Raw genomic sequence first — 19,338 nt, forward strand, 5'->3', positions numbered from 1 at the left:
TACATTTTGAAAGACCTGTATTGCACTTAACTAAGTTTTCATGGCAAACGGCCAAAAGAAAATTTCACTATGTAACCTAAAATTGAACCAAGATTAAAAAAAATTATATCGATTCATACAACTTGATTATAGCAATTCACATTCTCTTGGATCTTCTGCTAACTACTAGTCTAAAATAAAAACAAAAATAAACTACTTTCACAGTAATTTTCAAGGGTCACACTGATTTACCTTTTAAGAAGTAGTACATGCCACACATACTTTAAAAACAGACCCCAAAACTGGATGACTTGAGTTCAAATCCTAAATTGTCTCTTCCTGAAAGTGTGATCTAGGGCAAATTAATTAATATTGTGCCTCAGTTTCCTGAAGAATAATGTTTCATTAAAATCTGTTCTGATTCTCTCCATCACATAGAATCTATTACCCACTTTTGGCTGCCTAGCACTGTATTAGTAACTCGCTTATAGAACTTTTCTTACTTTACCTTGTATTTTACTCTTTTGTATTTTAATCTAATTCATGCAATGAGTCTGCAAGTTATTGGGAGGCAGTGCTTATGTTTTACTCATTTCAATTCTCTTTTTGTTTGTATTTAACATTTTTAGTTGAATTTTATTGGGGCAACACTGGTTAACATAATTATACAGGTTTCAGAAGCTCAGTTCTGAAACTGTCTCTGTACGATGTATTGTGTGTTGACTGCCCAAGTCAAGTCTTCATCCATCCCATTTATCATTCCTATACCCTCCTCCACCTCCCTTCAACCTGGCAATCTCCATACTGTTATCTATGGCCATAAGGGTTTTTTTGTCCTTTTTTGCTATAAACTTCCATCCCAATCACCACTCCCCACCCCTGACAGCTGTCAGCCTACTCTGTATGTATGAGTCTGTTCTATTTTGCCTGTCAGTTCATTTTGTTCATTAGATCCCACACATAAGTAAAATCATATAGTACTTGTATTATTTCATTTAGCATAATGTGTTCCAAATCCATCCACACTGTCACAAACTTTAAGGCTGAGTAGTATTCCACTTTGTAAATGTACCACAGGTTTGTTTTTTTTTTATTCACTCATCTACTTATGGGCACTTAAACTGCTTCCAGATCTTGGCTATTGTAAATAATGCTGCAATGAACATAAGGGTGCACATATTCTTTTGAATTAGTGTTTTGGGATTGTTAGGATATATTCCCAGAAGCAAGATCACCAGGTAAAAAGGCATTTCCATTTTTAATTTTTTGAGATAACGCTGTAATGCTTTCCATAGCGGTTACACCAATCTGCATTCCCACTAACATTGGCATAAAGACAGTGTATTCATTTCTGTTCTTTAAAGAGAAGAGCACTGAACCTGACACATAGAAGCACTCATATATTTTTTCATATAAATCAAAAGGGATAAGAGAAGGCAAAGAGTAAACATCAGCTGAAGGCTTACTATGTGCCAGGCACTTACAGTAAGTGCTTTCACACATGTTATTTCATTTAACCTTGACAACATCCCTCCCAAATAGGTATTAGGAAACTCAGGTGGAGAAAATTTAACTCAGAAAAAATAATCTCTTCCTCCAAGATGTTTATAGTCTAGTAGGGGAATTATGTATGTTAATAATAACAAATGCAGTACAAGTAGTATATAATAAGTGGCTCAAATGAATTCAAAAGAAAGAAAGATTAGCATAAAGATTTGAGAAGAATTTTATGAGTGCACCACACCTAATCTGGACTAGCAAGAACAGGATACTGCCCATAGAAAAAAATAATCCAAGAGCATTTGAAGGGTTTATAGTTTTACTTCCTCCTCTAGTCTTTTGCAGGAAGTCTCAGAGACTCCTCATTCCCCAGTTGAACATAGAAAAACTATATTTAAAGTTTTACAAAAGAAACCAATGAGCCTTGGCCCAGTAGCTCAATTGGTTAGAGCGTCATCCTGATATGCCAAGGTTTCAGATTCAGTCCCCAATCAGGGCACATACAAGAATCAACCAATAAATGCATAAATAAGTGAAACAATAAATCAATGTTTCTACCTCTCTCTCTCTTACTCTCTCTGAAATCAATAAAAACAAAATTAAAAAGCTGTCAGAGGGATGGGGGTTGGGGCTGGGTGAAAAAGGTGAAAGGATCAAGCAAAGAAAAAAGAACATCAATGGTGTTGAAGGGAGATTTGACTTGGTGAACACACAATGCAATATGTACATGATGTATTGTAGAATCATACACCTGAAACCTATATAATTTTATTAATCAATGTCACCCCAAGACATTCAATAAAAAAACTTAAAAAAAAAGAAACCAATGATAATGTAGGATATAACAGGCAAAAATTTACATTGAGCTTTGTATTCATAGTATATAATGATTATTAATAGTGAATAAAATTTAAGTACTTATAAGGTGCCAGGACTCTTGTGTAAAGTGCTGTCCATAGATTATCTCATTTAAACATCCACAATTATTCCAATATCACAAAAGAAAATCTAGACCTAAAAAGAACCACACAGGCCCTGGCCGGTTGGCTCCATGGATAGAACATCGGCCCAGCATGCAGATGGTCAGGCTCAATCCCTGGTCAGGGCACACAAGAGAAGCGGTCATCCGCTTTTCCATCCCCCCCACCCCCCTTCTCTCTCCTCCCCTGTTGCAGCCCGCAGCTCAATGGGTTTGAATGTTGGCCCAGGGTGCTGAGGATAGCTCAGTTGATTTGAGAATCGGCCCTAGATGGGGGTTGCTGGGTGGATACTGGTCAGGGCACATGCACGATTCTGTCTTGCTATCTATCTTCCTCTCACTAAAAAAAAAAAAAAAAAAAAAGAGCCACACAACTCTTACTAGCAATCATGTAACTCTTAAGTGACAAAGGCTAGGGTTAGGTTTATATTCGTCTCACTCAAAAGCTAGTTCACATTCTATGTGTACAAGTATTTAAAATTAAGAAACATTGGAAGATTTTGTTCAATACGAAAAAGAAATTTTAATTGCAGTATATTTCCAAGTTACATAAGGACTTAAAGCATTCAGTGTTATTTGAAAACTGAAATATACAAGCAGTCATCACAAAAGGTAGCCAAAACACCCATTTTCCCTTTGACACATAGCTCTCTCCAAACACTGTGCTTGTGTTACCTTTATATAAAGGAAGGATATAAACCATATAATTCACTGCCACTCCCATTCCATTTCTTTATTCATTTTTTTGCTTTGTTTTGTTTTGTGTTCTAAGTGAGCCTTTTTCATCTGCTCTTTCCTGGTGCTTTTCATATCAATTTTACATTCTTCCATAAAGTATATTTCTATAAACAGACTGAGAAGGAAGAGGAGGAGGATGGACCACAATGAGGATGACTACAAATCTAACAGAACTGCTCAATTCAATGACTACTAAACACCTTAGTTGTCATAAAACCTATGACAAATGTGTTCAACATAATCCCAATTGTTACTTAACAACTAAACCTGCAGAATATGTAAGATAAGGAAGTTCACCAACATATTTAGGAATTGATTATATCTATGCAAATATTTTGGCCTAGATTCAAATTCCCAAGATAAGCAGATATATAAATACTCTCCTTACATTTCCAAACGATTTATTGCAACATGCAAAAATGGCACTCAATCTGCCTGTTGTTCTGCTTCTAGTTTTATATCCCTTGCCTGGAGTGAAAAGTTCACTGGTACAATTGAATAATAATGGATATGATGGCATCGTCATTGCAATTAACCCCAGTGTAGCAGAAAATAAACAACTCATTAAAGAAATAAAGGTAAGAAACAAAATTTTATTATCCACTTATTTTTAAATATTTCAATAAGTATTTTCTACTCATATTGCTTATCTAGTCATACACACACAGAGTTATAACTTTTCAAAATTGCTTTGACAATATTCATAACTTACAGAGTATATATCTAAACTGTCAAGATTAATATTTGCTTAGTTTAAGCATGATTTTTCATATATTAACAGTATTAGTCACTCTGCTAATAAATTATTTAAAGGCAGAACTATTTGTATTTTTTCAATTCATTAAACTAACAGAAAGACCTTAGAGCTAATGGCGAATTATTTTCAAATATTATCTTTATAAAGTTAATTTTAAATGTTTAAATAACATAATTATGGTAAGCCCTAGAGGTTCAGTACCTTATACAATTTTTAGTTGTTCATACTTGTTCAAATCTGAAATTTTAAAAACTCTTTTGTATTTGATCTTAAATAAAATACCATATATTTTTGAAGTTGATTTATTTCCTCATTTATTTGTGTTAGTATAATAAAAAAAACTTTATATATAATAGCACTTTAATGCATACTATCTTCTTTGATCCTCCCAATATCACTGAGATGGTCAAGAACAGCGATGATTACACCTGCTGTATAAATGAGAGAAGTGATTTGTAGAGTCATACAATAAATGGCAAAGCTGGAACTTGAAACCAAAAGATGTATATATTTTATTTTCATTACTGCTCAGTAAAAGTTTGCCCTTTATGAACACACTCCTTTGAGAGGGTAACCCAAAATAAATCTAGCAAATTTATTTTTAATTAACAAGTACAAAATTGACAAAACTTTAAAATCGCAACCCAATTATAAGCACTTTCATATGATTGAACAAGCCAATTTACCTACAGTCTTAATCACTTTTATACCTCGGTCAGTACCCTCACTGTCCCTTCCAAACTATAATGCTGAATACAGGTCTATATAAGTTAAAAAATAAGTTACTTTTGAGAATATAAAAATGAAAAGTCACACACCAGAGAGATATGGTAAAATTCAACCTATTTTTCAATTAGTCTTTGAAAAAATGTTTGGGGAAAGGGGGGATGGGATGAATTTGTGTTTCTTGTATGTACTATACTATATATACACTTTTAAGATCATTTCATTGTGAAATTGTTACCACAAGGTATTTTAAATTTTGTCAGGAAATGGTAACTGAAGCTTCTACTTACCTGTTTCAAGCAACCGAACGAAGAATTTATTTCAGGAATGTAAGCATTTTAATTCCAATGACCTGGAAGTCAAAATCTGAGTACTTAATGCCAAAACGAGAATCATATGACCAGGTAGGGTATTTTATCTAGCTGCTAAAATATTTCTACTTCCTGTACTTTTTAAAATTAACACTCATAATACTTTTGTAGTTACTAATCACTAGTTTAGTAATTAAATTAGTAATATTATCTTAACTTACATGAAAAATTTCTTGTTTTTATTGCTCTTAATATCTGTTTTGGTTTGTTTGTTCTGCTTTTTAGGCAGACATCATAGTTGCTAATCCTTACCTAAAATATGGAGATGATCCCTACACACTTCAGTATGGACAATGTGGAGACAAAGGACAATACATACATTTTACGCCAAACTTTTTGTTGACTAATAATTTGCCTATCTATGGATCCCGAGGTAAGGCATCTATTTTATGCTTTTATTTTTATTTCCACTAGAAACAAATATAACACTGTGATTAAAGGTATTTTTAAAGACTATTAAAAGAGAAAAAGAAGTAATAATATCTCTGGTTGGGAATCTATTAGTCATGTTCAACCTAATTATATATATATTTTTAATATGTATATAACAATATTAGTCATTTATTGATACTAACCCATTACATCTCTTTTTGGCTAAATGAAAGTTGTCAATTTCTAGAGTTCCTTGACTCAATTATGTTAAGGATATGAGGCAGGGAGATTTAGAACACAAAAAAACTGAATTAAAACATTGTAAATATAAATTTGTAAGTGTTAATATTCTCTCATAGGCAGAGTATTTGTCCACGAGTGGGCCCATCTTCGATGGGGAGTATTTGATGAGTACAATATGGATCAGCCATTCTATATTTCCAGCAAGAAAACTATTGAAGCAACAAGGTATTGTTGTACTGAACAAATGTCTTTGGAAAATTTTCTACCTGTGACTTTTTTCTTTTTTATAGTAAGCAAGAAAAAAAGCTTTCTCAGTAATTGAGTGCTCACTTAATTACAATATCCAACTTACCCCACTATGTTGAGGGTGGAGCAGATATAGGTTTATAGTCATTTGTATGAAAGAAGATACAATAATTAATAAATAAAATATAAGAATAAACCCTCAGTTTTGCATACTCACATCTATAAACCTACCTTTTTTCCATCATGATATGTCCCACAACTGAGGATCCTACCTTGAAATCAAGATCAGTCAAGAATTGGGAATAATTTTAATATTCACGACAATTTATTAAAAAATATTATTGTCAAGAGAGACAGGAAAAAGCTAGCCTAAACTTTAAGATACCAAAAAATTGGGGTTCTAGTTTCTATTTCTTTTATTCCATTTGATTCATAACTCTTCAAGATGAATTTGTTCCAATAAAATCAGCTACTAGAGTTTCATGTTAAAAATATTTTATTTTTATTTAATCTTGAGCTTGAAAATAAAGTATTTTAAAAATATATAAGTAAATTGGTATTCTAAGAAATATAATTCTTGCTGGTTCAATTCCTGGACAGGGCATATATGGGCAGAGACCAATGTTCCTGTCTCTCTCTTCTTTCCTCTATCGCTAAAATCAATAAAAAATTTTAAAAGAAATATAATTCTGGGTAGAATTAGGTCCTACTTATAAAAAAGGGGGACATTGATTAATAGGAATGCATCATTTTTAGGTGAACATTTCTATAACATTTAAACTCTTAATTGTGATGTGTGCCCCTCAGCCAAAGTCAAATAATTTTCCTCAGCATATATTTGTCCTTCATTACTCCCCTCCCCTCCCTGCCTCTTCCCCTTGGTAACTACTTCACTTTTACCTATATCCATGAGTTTCATTTTTATGAGATATTTAATTTTAAAGATATCAAGTATATGTAGTATTTGAAGAATATTGAAGAACAATAAAAATCAGTGTAATAAAAAATGTCATATTAAAGAGTTATGACAGAAAAATGCCTCCTCTCATCTTCTTTGTGCTGTTTGCTTAACCTCTATTGAGCTGCTTAGACTGTCAACCCAGGACACTCATTCCTCTGCCTCATCCCACACAACTTCTCCCCAGACCACCTCCCTCACCCAATGATATTGTTCACTCTTCTAGACTCAGTTTAAATGTTTCTCCCCTAAGTGTCTTTTCTCTCCCTCCATTTGGTGTTAGATATCCTTGACAGTATTCCCAAAGGAATATGCATGGGTTTCCCTCACACTGGGCAGGAATTGTCTATGTAATTTTATTTTCTCCCCACAGACTTCAAGATCCTTGAGTAGTGATTGTTTTTTAATCACCGGCCACAGGCCTGGTCAAAGTACATGAAAGCTAAGCAAAAATGGATCAAACAAGAAAAAAGTAATAAATCAATGAAAAACAAATGAGTTTTCATCAGTCATAAAAATAGATATATCAGTAAAAATAAGATGCTAAAATAACATTTATTGAGCTCCTACAGGCATTTTGAGGCAGTGTGTTTAACTTTCACATTTACTTTAGAGCTAATCCTCTTGGAAATATGACTCACCATCTCCTTTAATCCTTACAATACAAATAAATTTATTAAAGTGGATTAATGTTATAAAGTTGAATGTCAACACAGAATGGAAGTAAATCCTGCAGATAAACAGGAACTCTTTAGAATTTGTACACATACCTCACTTCACATTCCCTGATAGGTACTGGATAATTATCTTATCATAAAAACTGAATGGTTAACGCAAAAGCAAGTCCATACGGGGTTTATTTTTATTTCTTTCTTAAATCAATGTGAGCAGCAGTTTTCAAATTGTAAATTGAAAAATGCTGAAAACACAAGATGACCCATGATTTTGTATGTATGGTATATATACATATATCCATATGCATCTATATAATAATGTCGGGGGGGGGGGAGAGAAAGAGAGAAAAAGAGAGAGAGAAAGGCAGAGGGAGGAGCAGGAATCATCAACTGCCATATGTGCACTGACCAACCAAGCAAGTCAGGGTTTGAACCAGCAACCTCAGCATCCCGGGTCGATGCTTTATCCACTGCACCACCACAGGTCAAGCAAGAGGGTTTTAATCATAAAGATCACTCTCCCCATCCCACTAGCAAGCAACCCCTCTGTATTTCTTAACTCAGTTAATCTTTGCAACGTCCCTTTGATTTAGGAATTATTATCTTTAGGTTGACATAACAAGAATAATAGATTTATTGATCACATTAGTGAGCAATGAAAGCTAATAAATATGTACTGACATCATTGTTCTTGTTGGAATCTATGGTAAATAGGGGTTAGACATTGAGCCTACTTCTATGAAAATGTTTGGTACATGACCTCTACCAATTATCATTGAGGAAAAGATTTTAGGATGTTAGTTCTTATTCATAATTTGTCTGGTCTTCATATATAAGTGTAATCTAATTCTCTCATCACAGATGTTCAACTCACATGACTGGGAAGAACGTGGTTTTCAAACAATGCCAGGGAAACAGTTGTATAACAAGGCCATGTAGGCGTGACTCACAGACAGGGCTGTATGAAGCAAATTGTACCTTCATCCCAGAAAAATCCCAGTCTGCAAGGGAATCCATAATGTTTATGCAAAGTCTCAATTCTGTAAGTACATTCTTTTTCAAGTCTCATAAAAAAAAACTCTTTGGCAGAAATTGATTAGGGAAGCAAGATTTTTCTGCTATGAAATTATGTATACACCAATAGAAATGAGGAAAATTACTCAATGAAAAGTTGTTTTCTCCAACCTGTGCAGGGTGTGTCTGGAAAATATTCCATCTTTTCTTGTTAACCTGTTTCTTTCCTTCAGATGTAGAACTGTACCCTTCTCACTGGTGTCTCATAATTTCTTATATCAGACCTTCCTTCATTTGACTCTGTAGACTTATGACTAAAACTATAACTGAACTTGTAATTCTCTCTTCTAAATGTCACTCAGACTACTTTTCCAAAATAATTCATTCTGTAGTTTTGGAAAGTATTAATGTTCAAGATCTTCACACTAAAGCACAACAGCCTATTGCAAATGATTTTGAGAAAACAGGTATAGCTCTATCTCCAGGATAGACTTAAAGAAAAAAGTTCACAATCACTTACTGAACCAGTTAAAAATTAACAACACAATAATTCAACTTCCAAAGTGAATTTTGATCTGAAATATCTGGTTTAAATATATAAAGCTTGGAGCATAAGAACAGGTGCCTAGGAGTCAGATAAATTTTATATCGTAACCCAGTCTGTCATTTTCAAGCTGGGTTACAATAAGCAAACTGTTAAATCTAAATTTTAGTTCTCTCATCTTTTAAATGGGAATTATGAAACTCACTTCACAGTGTCACTGTTGTTAGGTATATACATAAAGTATTATCACTGTGTTTAGCATAAGGTAAGTAAAAAATAAATTTTTAATTTCAAAATTTAAAAACTATTTATGTAAGTAAATTGTCTTTTTCCCTGAATAAATCCAATATAAATTAATGCAAACATTCTAGTTATCTAATAAAACTTTGTAAACATGTAAAAAATATTTTTGAATATGAAACAGATGAAAGTTAACAAAAACAAGTCAAAATTAGGAATAATACACTACATATAAAGACTAACTTATTTAAAGAAGCAAATTTTCATATACTAAATCACTAGCAACAAATGCAAAGTGGAGATATTTTTTAAACCCATTTTTAATAATAAAATTTAAAATCATTTTGACATGTAAGGAATTAATAATGAAGGTCTTAAGTACAATAAAGACGACATTTTTTTCTAAAACTCTTAAATAAATCCAATTGAATATTAAAGTAAAAATTGTTTTTCAGCCTAATAAAGCTCCTACCTGGAAAGATTTGAAATATGAGTTAAGAAAAGTCATGTTAACCCGCTGAATTGGGATCAGCAAAGCCTAGCCAAAGAATTCAGCATCCAAAGAAACATCAGATCATGTACAAAGGGAGATAACTGGAATGTGTACTGTCTATAACAAACTAAAAGTCCCCAAAGCACTTGACTGTTAGAAGATAACTCCCACTGCCTACCTGGGAGATACATAATAATGAAGACAATCATGCAGCTGAAACAGAGAGGGCAACTATTTATGTAAGATATGACTCAGAGATAAATACTCTACTTTAACCACACATCTTGTCCAGAATAACACTAACTTCTAATTATCATAACACGTTAAATATATTGCAGATCATCTATACCCAGGGCATAAGATCAGACCCAGGAGAAACACAATCTGAAATACTGAATGTTCAATTTCAAAATAACCCTTCCCGGCCCTGGCCAGTTGGCTCAGTGGTAGAGCGTCGGCCTGGCGTGTGGGGGACCCAGGTTCGATTCCCGGCCAGGGCACATAGGAGAAGCGCCCATTTGCTTCTCCACCCCCCCCCCCTTCCTCTCTGTCTCTCTCTTCCCCTCCCGCAGCCAAGGCTCCATTGGAGCAAAAGATGGCCTGGGCGCTGGGGATGGCTCCTTGGCCTCTGCCCCAGGCGCTAGAGTGGCTCTGGTCGCGGCAGAGCAACGCCCCAGAGGGGCAGAGCATCGCCCCCTGGTGGGCAGAGCGTCGCCCCTGGTGGGCAAGCCGGGTGGATCCCGGTCAGGCGCATGCGGGAGTCTGTCTGACTGTCTCTCCCCGTTTCCAGCTTCAGAAAAATACAAAAAAAAAAATAAAAAAAATAAAAAATAAAAAATAACCCTTCCCTAAAACATCATTATTCCCCTTCATGCACTATGTTAGGAGTGAAAAATACAGAAATAATATAAAAGTAACTGTCCCTGAGAAATTTAGTTTAGTGAGACAAGAAAAGATACAAGGAAAGGATATATAAGTGCGAAAAAGAAAAAAGATATAAACCAAGAGCTATGAGAGTGCAGCCAACATCTCCAACTGTACATGGGAAAATGGTTTCTAAAGATACTAGTTTTGAGCTGGGATTTGAAAAAAAAAAAAGAATATGAATTTGCCAAAGAAAGAAGGGAGTGGTATTCTAAGCAAAGAAACAGGGTTTTTAAAGCAAAGAATGGAGAGATACAGGGATGCTGTGTAATACTACACAGGTTGAGTACTGCCCAAAGTATTTACTTCATGGTCACTAAAGATTTTAGTATTTATTAAAAACAATTTTCAGGTAAACAGCAGTGAAAAAAATTGAGAGAAGAGCACCTTTTCTAATTTGCATAAAATTTTCTTCCCTTTTCCCACTTGGGTTAGCAGAGACCCTTATGAAAGGTTATCCTATATTCTAAGGACAGGAAAAAGCTAGTGTGGTACAGTAGCAAAGGATACATGGTTAAGCAAGAAGCAAGAAAGGAAACGGAAACAGGAAATTCTGACCAAAACTAAGGGGCTCAGATTTTAATTTATCAGCTTCACACTGGGAACGAAATCCATTCAGTTCTTTCAGAAATATAATCCTATCAATTGTGAAGGACAAAATGGAGTGAGAGAGTAGTGGAGGCAGGGAGGCCATTTGCCAGGCCATAGCCATAAGCAGATAAGAGACCTGAAGGCCTGAATCCCTGAATAAAGGCAGTGGTAAAGGCAGAAGAAAGAGAGACCACACTTGAGAGGCATTTCTTATCAGAAAGACTTGACTATGAATCACTAATTTGTTTGCAAATGGTACTGATTTCACCATCCAATATAACCTTTCTTGGAAAATGTAAACCGGAACCATACCAGAAGGAAAACAAACTCTTAAAATTTAAAGAAAAGGTATCCAAATTTAATAATTTAGTTCTAAATCTGAGCTTACATCTGAAGACTTAATCTTGTGAGATTGTTTCAAAAATGAAATTACACTTCTACAAGTATTTCATATAAATTGAAACTTACTGCAAGATAAACTCCTTCCTGAATGCTGCACTAGCTTATGGGAGCATTTTTCCAAATTATTAAGTTTTTTTACCTTGAGGATTTTCAGATTCTAAGTAATGAAACAGAATTTGGCAGAATTTCTGGATAAAACTCACCATTTGCAACTTAAAGAGAAACAATCATGTTAGTTCATTTTTATTACTTTCCCAGTATTATTATTTTATGTCAGCATTCACCACAGCCAATAAGAATGCTGGCTGTTAGAATATCTCTTTTCAAGTTTTTCTATCAACTATAAAGAGATAGAAAATCCTTAGGCAACTAAAGAAAGCCATTTTTATCCCACTTTTAGGGGCAACTAGAAAACACTGCAAATCCTGTCCCTTTTCCCATTAAACTTCATTCAAGGTTTGAGTCCCCCAAGGGTCTAGAAGGGAAACTTAGAAGTTAACTTAAGCAGTTGTGCCAGCCATCGCCACCCCACACTGCCATGATCTACCTATACCTGAAAGAATCCCCCGAAGCATTCCAGGGCATATTCACGATTTTACTTTGCTTCCTCTCCACTCAAATATCAAAAATACATGTCAGATGTTAGATTATGAAATTATTTTTAATTGTCAGGAGATAAAATATGTGGAGTATGTATTTGCTGAATGGTTGGAAAGGAAGGTAATACCTCACCAGTCACCATAATATCATCTTCTCACCGTTTTTTCCAGGTGACTGAATTTTGTACAGAAAAAACACACAATACAGAAGCTCCAAACCTACAAAACAAAATGTGCAATCACAGAAGCACATGGGATGTAATCAAGGACTCTGATGATTTTCGGAATGCATCTCCCATGGAAGGAAAGAATCCACCACCTCCTCCTACATTTTCTTTGCTCAGGACCAAACAACGAGTAGTCTGTTTGGTACTCGATAAATCTGGAAGCATGAGTACAGTAAGGCATTTATTTGTTATCTCTCTTAAATTAAGTATTTATGTTAATGGAAATATAATTTAATCTTAGACTTAGCTTTACTAAGCTAATTAAAATATATATTTATTATTATTATTTTTTAGGTGAATGGAGGGGAGATAGTGAGACAGACTCCCACATGTGCCCCAACCAGGATCTACCTGGCAACCTCATCTGGGGCTAATGCTCGAGAGCTGAGCTATATTTAGCACCTAAGGCTGATGCACTCCAATGAAGCTATTCAGTGCCTGGTGCCATGCTCGAACCAATAGAGCCACTGCTTGTGGGAAGGGAAGAGGAAAAAAATGGGAGAAAAAGGAGGGGAGAAGCAGATGGTTGCTTCTCCTGTGTACCATGACCAGGAATCAAACCTGAGATGTACATATGCCAGGCCAATGCTTTATTCACTGAGCCACCAGCCAGGGCCGATGTTTATTATTTTAATAAATTTTAGTACAATTATTTATATAGCAAAGTGCTAAGAGATATATTAAAATAAAAGTAATTGTTATTTCAAAGTTACTGAATTATAAATAATGTTAATTTTTAGTTCTAACAAATGAGAATTAATATAATTGAGCAAAAAGAAAAACAAAATCATCTATAATTTCACCAATAAATGTATGTCATTCCAGTGATGTTTCAGTTCATGATATTTCTTTTTCCATTCCAAAAATGGCATTATATTTTATATGTTTTGTAATATAAATTTTTTACTTACCATATACCTTAAGTACTCCTTATGGTCTATGACTCTATTTTAATGATTATATTATATGCACCTACCATAATTTAGTCAAATGATCCCCTCTTACTGATTATTTTAGAGATTTTTGAAGTTATTATTAAAAATTATGTTGTGATGAACATTATCGTACACATTTTTAAAGTACTTCCTTAGCAGAAATTCTTGGATATTAAACTACTAAAAAAATTTATAGATTGTTAAGGCTTTTCTAATAAAAATATTCCTAATTTTTAAATTTTTTCTTTAATATTACTTCTTTTTAATAAATTAAGGAATAAATTATAAAATAGAGTAATCAATTATTATCATGATCTCTGGCATACAAACAGCTTGGTCTTTCACCAATGTGTCAACATTTTAGGAAACTCTGGAATTGTACATCTTTTTCTTACAGGATGACCGTCTCTTTCGAATGAATCAAGCAGCAGAATTATACTTGATTCAAATTATTGAAATGGGATCATTGGTTGGGATGGTCACATTTGACAGTTTGGCTACAATCCAAAATTATCTTACAAAAATAACCAATGATACTGCTTACCGAAGTATCACTGCGAATCTGCCTCAAGTAGCTGAGGGAGGAACTTCAATCTGCAGAGGCCTCACAGCTGCATTCCAGGTAAAATTTTAAAAATGCTTTTTAAAATATTGTTTGTCATTCTCATTGACTTTAATTTTGTCCTACCGTTTTAGAACAAGGGTCATGATAGGTCCTTTATTTAAAGAATTTTTAAAAAAGAAAAAGAAAAAGAAACAAAAGGCTTTCCTATGTCTCTTGTTTAAGCTGGAGATTCTGTATTACATGGGGGAGTGGTTAGGTAAGGAAAGAAAAACTCAGGGTGTACACAGCCATCATGATTTCATTGAGTAGTTTCCCTTTCTTAAAGACTCCCAAAGTAGTAACCTGTATGAGTAGAAAATAATGCTGTTAAGGTGATTGTGAAAGAAAATAATTAGTAACATTTCTGTATTACAGAATAAGGAAAACCCATTTCATCAAGTTAAATTGATATTTAATAATCACAAACATAGAAGTAGTTCCTCAAGCAATATAGTGCCAAACCTGAGACACCAGTGAAAGTTTAATGAAATAAAACTGAAATCAAAATTTAGGAGTGACTTTTGAACTTTGGTACTCATTTGAATTTCTTCCAAACTAAAACTAGCCTATATTTAAGCCTATTTGTTGTCATTCTTTAATCACAAAACAGTAAACTGCTTTCCTTCACTGATCCTTTCATTGCCTCAGCTAAAATGTAGAGGTTGTTACTCTTATCCACACCACTGATTGACATTTCTTAGCGTTCATCATCATGTCCATTTGTTATAAAGCATATTGGTTTAAGAAGGCATGAGGCTCTGGATTCAGATGAACAGTGATTTGGGTTCCATTACTTATTAGCTAAATAACCTTGGTAAGTTACTGAACACAAAAACTCTCAGTTTCCTCAACCAAGGAAATGTGGAAAATAGTAGTACCTATGTCATGTAATTGTGACAATTATGGAAGATAAGTAAGTGCTCAAGAAAAAATTGCTATTGCTATAATAACCATAATTATTTCTACATAAATACAGGGTAGAGAAAAAATAGATTTATAGTCATAAGTATGTAAAACACAAAGTATGTTCTTACATTACTACTTATTATTTTATTATTGTCCATATGAACAACTGTAAACACTTTTTCCCCATACTGTATGTCTATTCACTTCAAAAATATGACAGTACTATATACTGAAATGTGTCATAATGTTTGCACATAGTAATTCATATGTTTGTCATAATATACTTTGATATATATCTTATATTTTGACCACAGAGTCTATTGTTGAATAGATTCTGTCAATTCACATTTAAAGCTATAAATATCTATTAATTACTTATATAGTAAAACCATATCAATATATAAGCATTTCACTTACATAATCATTGCAGTGATAATTAAAACTTTATTGAGAATATACTACATTATTAACTATGCTTAAATGTTTTATGTGCATGACCTTATTTTATCCTAACCATTACTCTTTTTTTAGTTGGGGACTATTATAATGCCCATTTTACACACAAAAAACTATGCTTCTTCATAATTAAATATCTTTCTCAAGATCATATAACCAGTAGTTAGCAAATCTACGATTCCAAACCTAGTCATTCTTATTTAAAAAAAAATTAAGTTAGAGGAGGGGAGACAGAGAGACAGACTCCTACATGTGCCCTCATGGGGATCCACCCAGTCACCCCACTACTGGTTGATGCTCTGCCCATCTCGGGCCATTTCTCAGCAATCGAGCTATTTTTTTAGTGCCCAAGGCAGAGGTGCTACCATCCTCAGCACCAGGGGCCAACTCACTGGAGCCAATAGAGCCATGGCTGCAGGAGGGGATGAGAGGGAGAGAAAGAGAATGAGGAAGGGAAGAAGTGAAGAAGCAGATGATCTCTTCTCCTGTGTACCCTGACCGGGAATCAAACCTGAGATATCCACATGCCAGGTAAACCACTGAGCCAACCAGGTAGGGCCAATTTTTTTAAATTTATTGATTTTTAGAGAAAGGAAGGAAGGAAGAAAGAAATATCAATTTGTTGGTCTACTTATTTATGCATTTGTTGGTTGATTCTTGTATATGTACTGACAGAGGATCAAACCTGCAACCTTGGTAAAATGAGACAACTCTCTAACCAACTGAGTTACCTGGTGAGGACCCAAAACCTGGTCTTTCTTACTCCAAAGTCTAAAAAAGATAATCACTACACAGAGCTATTTATGGAACTCTATCATGTGTCAAGGAGAGAGAGAGAAAAAAAGAACAGAAATAGAGACAGAGAGAGAGGCTGACTAAGCACGAGCTCTTCCAGTCAGCAAATGACTAAGCTGGAATTTACTCTCAATTTTTCTGACTAAAAATCTTAACCAATACTCTTGGTAGAAGTCAGGAAAAGACAAAAAAAAAAAAAAAACCTAATACTTGATAAATCTGTGAACTTCCTTCTTCATGGTAGGTCAATATTTTCTCTAGGAAAATGTGAGAATCTTCAAGGATCAACCAAAATGCCTAAAAGTCATGTCGTAGAATTTAAATTTGCACTCCTGCCTTTAGTCATGAATTTGCAAGTGCAGTCTCATCCTCACAATTCTAAAATTGCCTGGGTCATATACCTCCACCACAAGTATCTTGTGGGATAATAATAACAGCTAACATTTACTGAGTACTTGAGTTAGGCTTATTGTAAGTGTTTTATTCTTCCTCATCTTTGGTGGTCTGAGTCTATTCTGATAATACCTTATCCTTGGAAGCTTACAAGATCATTGAACATTACACTCATGTCCATGCCAACTCAGCTGTAATGACAATGCAAAAACCTTTCTTTTTGCCTCCTCTGATGCATAGGCCTAGAGACTTCTCTAATCCTAAAGAACAAGTTTATTCTTAGTTTAAATTTATTTAGAAATGATATTTCATAATTAATAGTTTGTTTGTTTTTTACTATCAGGCAATCATTCAAAGTAACCAGAGCACTTCTGCTTCTGAAATCGTATTACTAACAGATGGGGAAGATGATCAAATAAGCTCATGCTTTGAAGATGTGAAACAAAGTGGGGCAATCATCCACACCATTGCTCTGGGGAATTCCGCTGCCAAAGAACTGAAAAATCTGTCAGATATGACAGGTAAAACTTTGGAGCATAGTTGAATAGAAAATACATTTTAAGCCTGACCAGGCAGTGGCACAGTGGATAGAGTGTTGGACTGGGACGCAGAGTAACCAGGTTCGAAACCCTGAGGTTGCTAGCTTGAGTGCGGGCTCATCTGGTCTGAGCAAGGCTCATCAGCTTGAGCCCAAGTCTCTGGCTTGAGCAAGGGGTCACTCAGTCTGCAGGAGCCCCTTGGTCAAGGCACATATGAGAAAGTAATCAAAGAACAACTAAGGTGCCACAACGAAGAATTGATGCTTCTCATCTCTCTCCTTTTCTCTGTTTGTCCCTATCTGTCCCTCTCTCTGTCTCTCTCTGTCAGTGTCACAAAAAAAAAAAAAAAAAAAAAAAGTCCGAAAAAATATATATTTTCAGTCTCTCCCATTCTAAGGGTTCTTTCTCCTAATCTACAAGACTACTAAAATAATGTCCTACCTAAAAATTTATCTTCATCGATTCCTTGTCCTTGTTCTTCAAATTAATCTTATCTTTTCACCCCCTCACATCTCTCCATGTCTACCTATACTGACTTCTGATAATAGTCAGCATTTTTTGCCTTTATTCATTTCTCACCACTTTCTACCAATACATCCATATTGAAACTTCTTCCCAAATGGCTCCTAATGACTTACTCAACTGCAATTCCAAAATTCTTCCTCAGTGTCAGTCCTGCTCAATCCTACAGTAAATGGAAACTTAGAGAATGCAAGGTTATATGTAGTTAGAGTCCTAAAAATAAACCTTGCCCTCTGCAACCCATTCTTTTCCAATTCCTCAAATCCCACCCCTAAGTAATCTCACTCTTTGTTAACTTTTTATTTTCTTAAGTGAAAAACAGAGAGACAGACATCTGCATGCCTACCAGGGGGCAATACTCTGCCCATCTGGGACATTGCTCCACTGCAACCAGAGCTATTCTAGCGCCTGAGATGGAGACCATGGAGTCATCCTCAATACCCAGGTCAACTTTGCTCCAATGGAGCCTTGACTGTAGGAGGGGAAGAGAGAGAGAGAAAGGGGAGAGGGAAGAATGGAGAAGCAGATAGGCACCTCTCCTGTGTGCCTTGCCTGGGAATTGAACCCAGGACTCCCATATGCGGGCCAATGCTCTACCACTGAGCCACCTGGCCAAGGTCTCTTTGTTAACTCTTAAATTATTTATTTTCTGACCCTGGCTGGTTAGCTCAGTCGGTAAGAGTGTCCTTCCAAAATGACAAGGTTGTGTGTTCAATCCCTGGTCAAGGCATACACGGGAAGTATCCAATGAATGCACGACTGAGTGGAACAACAAATGAATGCTTCCCTTCTTCTTCCCCTCTCTCTCCTTTTCTCTCTCTATCGCTCTGAAAAAATCAATAAATAAATAAAAAATTAAGCCCTGGTCAGATGCTCGGTTGGTTGGAGCGTCGTTCAGAAATGCAGAGATTGCTAATTCAATTCCCGGTCAGGACACATACAGGAGGAACTCAATGTTCCTATCTCTCTGTCTTTCTCTCTCCCAACCTCTCTCTCTCACACACACAGAAAAATTATTTATTTTCTGTATGTAATTATTATGCAATTTTAAACTGTAATTCTCTGATTGTTTTTGGTATATTTTAGCCACAACTAGAAAATAAGCTACTGATTCAAAATATTGTCTTATATTTTACTTTTATAATATTATTTAATGATTAGAACAGCTTTACTAATGTGGCAAGCTCTTGCCACATGATTAATACAAAACAATAATATTTGGCCATTATGTCTTAAATTGTCTTCATTATGACTTTTTTTGAGCGAGGTTTTAGTTATTATAAGATTACATCTTGGACACTGATATAATAAAAGTTCCTAAAGTTCTGGGAAATTCATCTTCAGTAAATTTGAAATAAAATTTTAAAATATATTTTAAAGTATACTGATAAAAGCACAATAAAACTATGATCTTTCCCATTTAAAATTAGTAGTATAAAAGTAAATAAACTTCCATTTTAGGAGGACATCGTTTTTTTGTTGCCAGTAAAGATATAAGTGGCCTTATGAACGTCTTCAGTAGCATTTCATCTAGAAGTGGCAGTATCACTCAGCAGGCTGTTCAGGTCGGTATGGCAGAAATATTTCTTGCCTTTTCACATTGTAATAAAT

General features: G+C 34.7%; 1 protein-coding gene across 2 annotated transcripts in view; it reads left to right on the forward strand.

The window, feature by feature from the left end:
• Positions 1-3,594: 3,594 nt before the first annotated feature.
• LOC136400301 (calcium-activated chloride channel regulator 1-like) overlaps positions 3,595-19,338 on the forward strand; it is a 33,259-nt gene continuing 17,515 nt past the window's right edge. For both annotated transcript variants that reach the window (XM_066376717.1, XM_066376716.1), the window contains exons 1-9: positions 3,595-3,774; positions 4,943-5,083; positions 5,276-5,423; positions 5,782-5,890; positions 8,405-8,585; positions 12,522-12,749; positions 13,910-14,134; positions 17,010-17,187; positions 19,189-19,292. In XM_066376717.1, the coding sequence (XP_066232814.1) occupies positions 3,616-3,774; positions 4,943-5,083; positions 5,276-5,423; positions 5,782-5,890; positions 8,405-8,585; positions 12,522-12,749; positions 13,910-14,134; positions 17,010-17,187; positions 19,189-19,292 (1,473 nt within the window). In that variant the 5' untranslated portion in view covers positions 3,595-3,615. The remainder of the gene's footprint in view (positions 3,775-4,942; positions 5,084-5,275; positions 5,424-5,781; positions 5,891-8,404; positions 8,586-12,521; positions 12,750-13,909; positions 14,135-17,009; positions 17,188-19,188; positions 19,293-19,338) is intronic.

Source organism: Saccopteryx leptura, chromosome 3, assembly GCF_036850995.1.
Source record: "Saccopteryx leptura isolate mSacLep1 chromosome 3, mSacLep1_pri_phased_curated, whole genome shotgun sequence".
In the NCBI taxonomy this organism is placed as follows: Eukaryota; Metazoa; Chordata; class Mammalia; order Chiroptera; family Emballonuridae; genus Saccopteryx; species Saccopteryx leptura.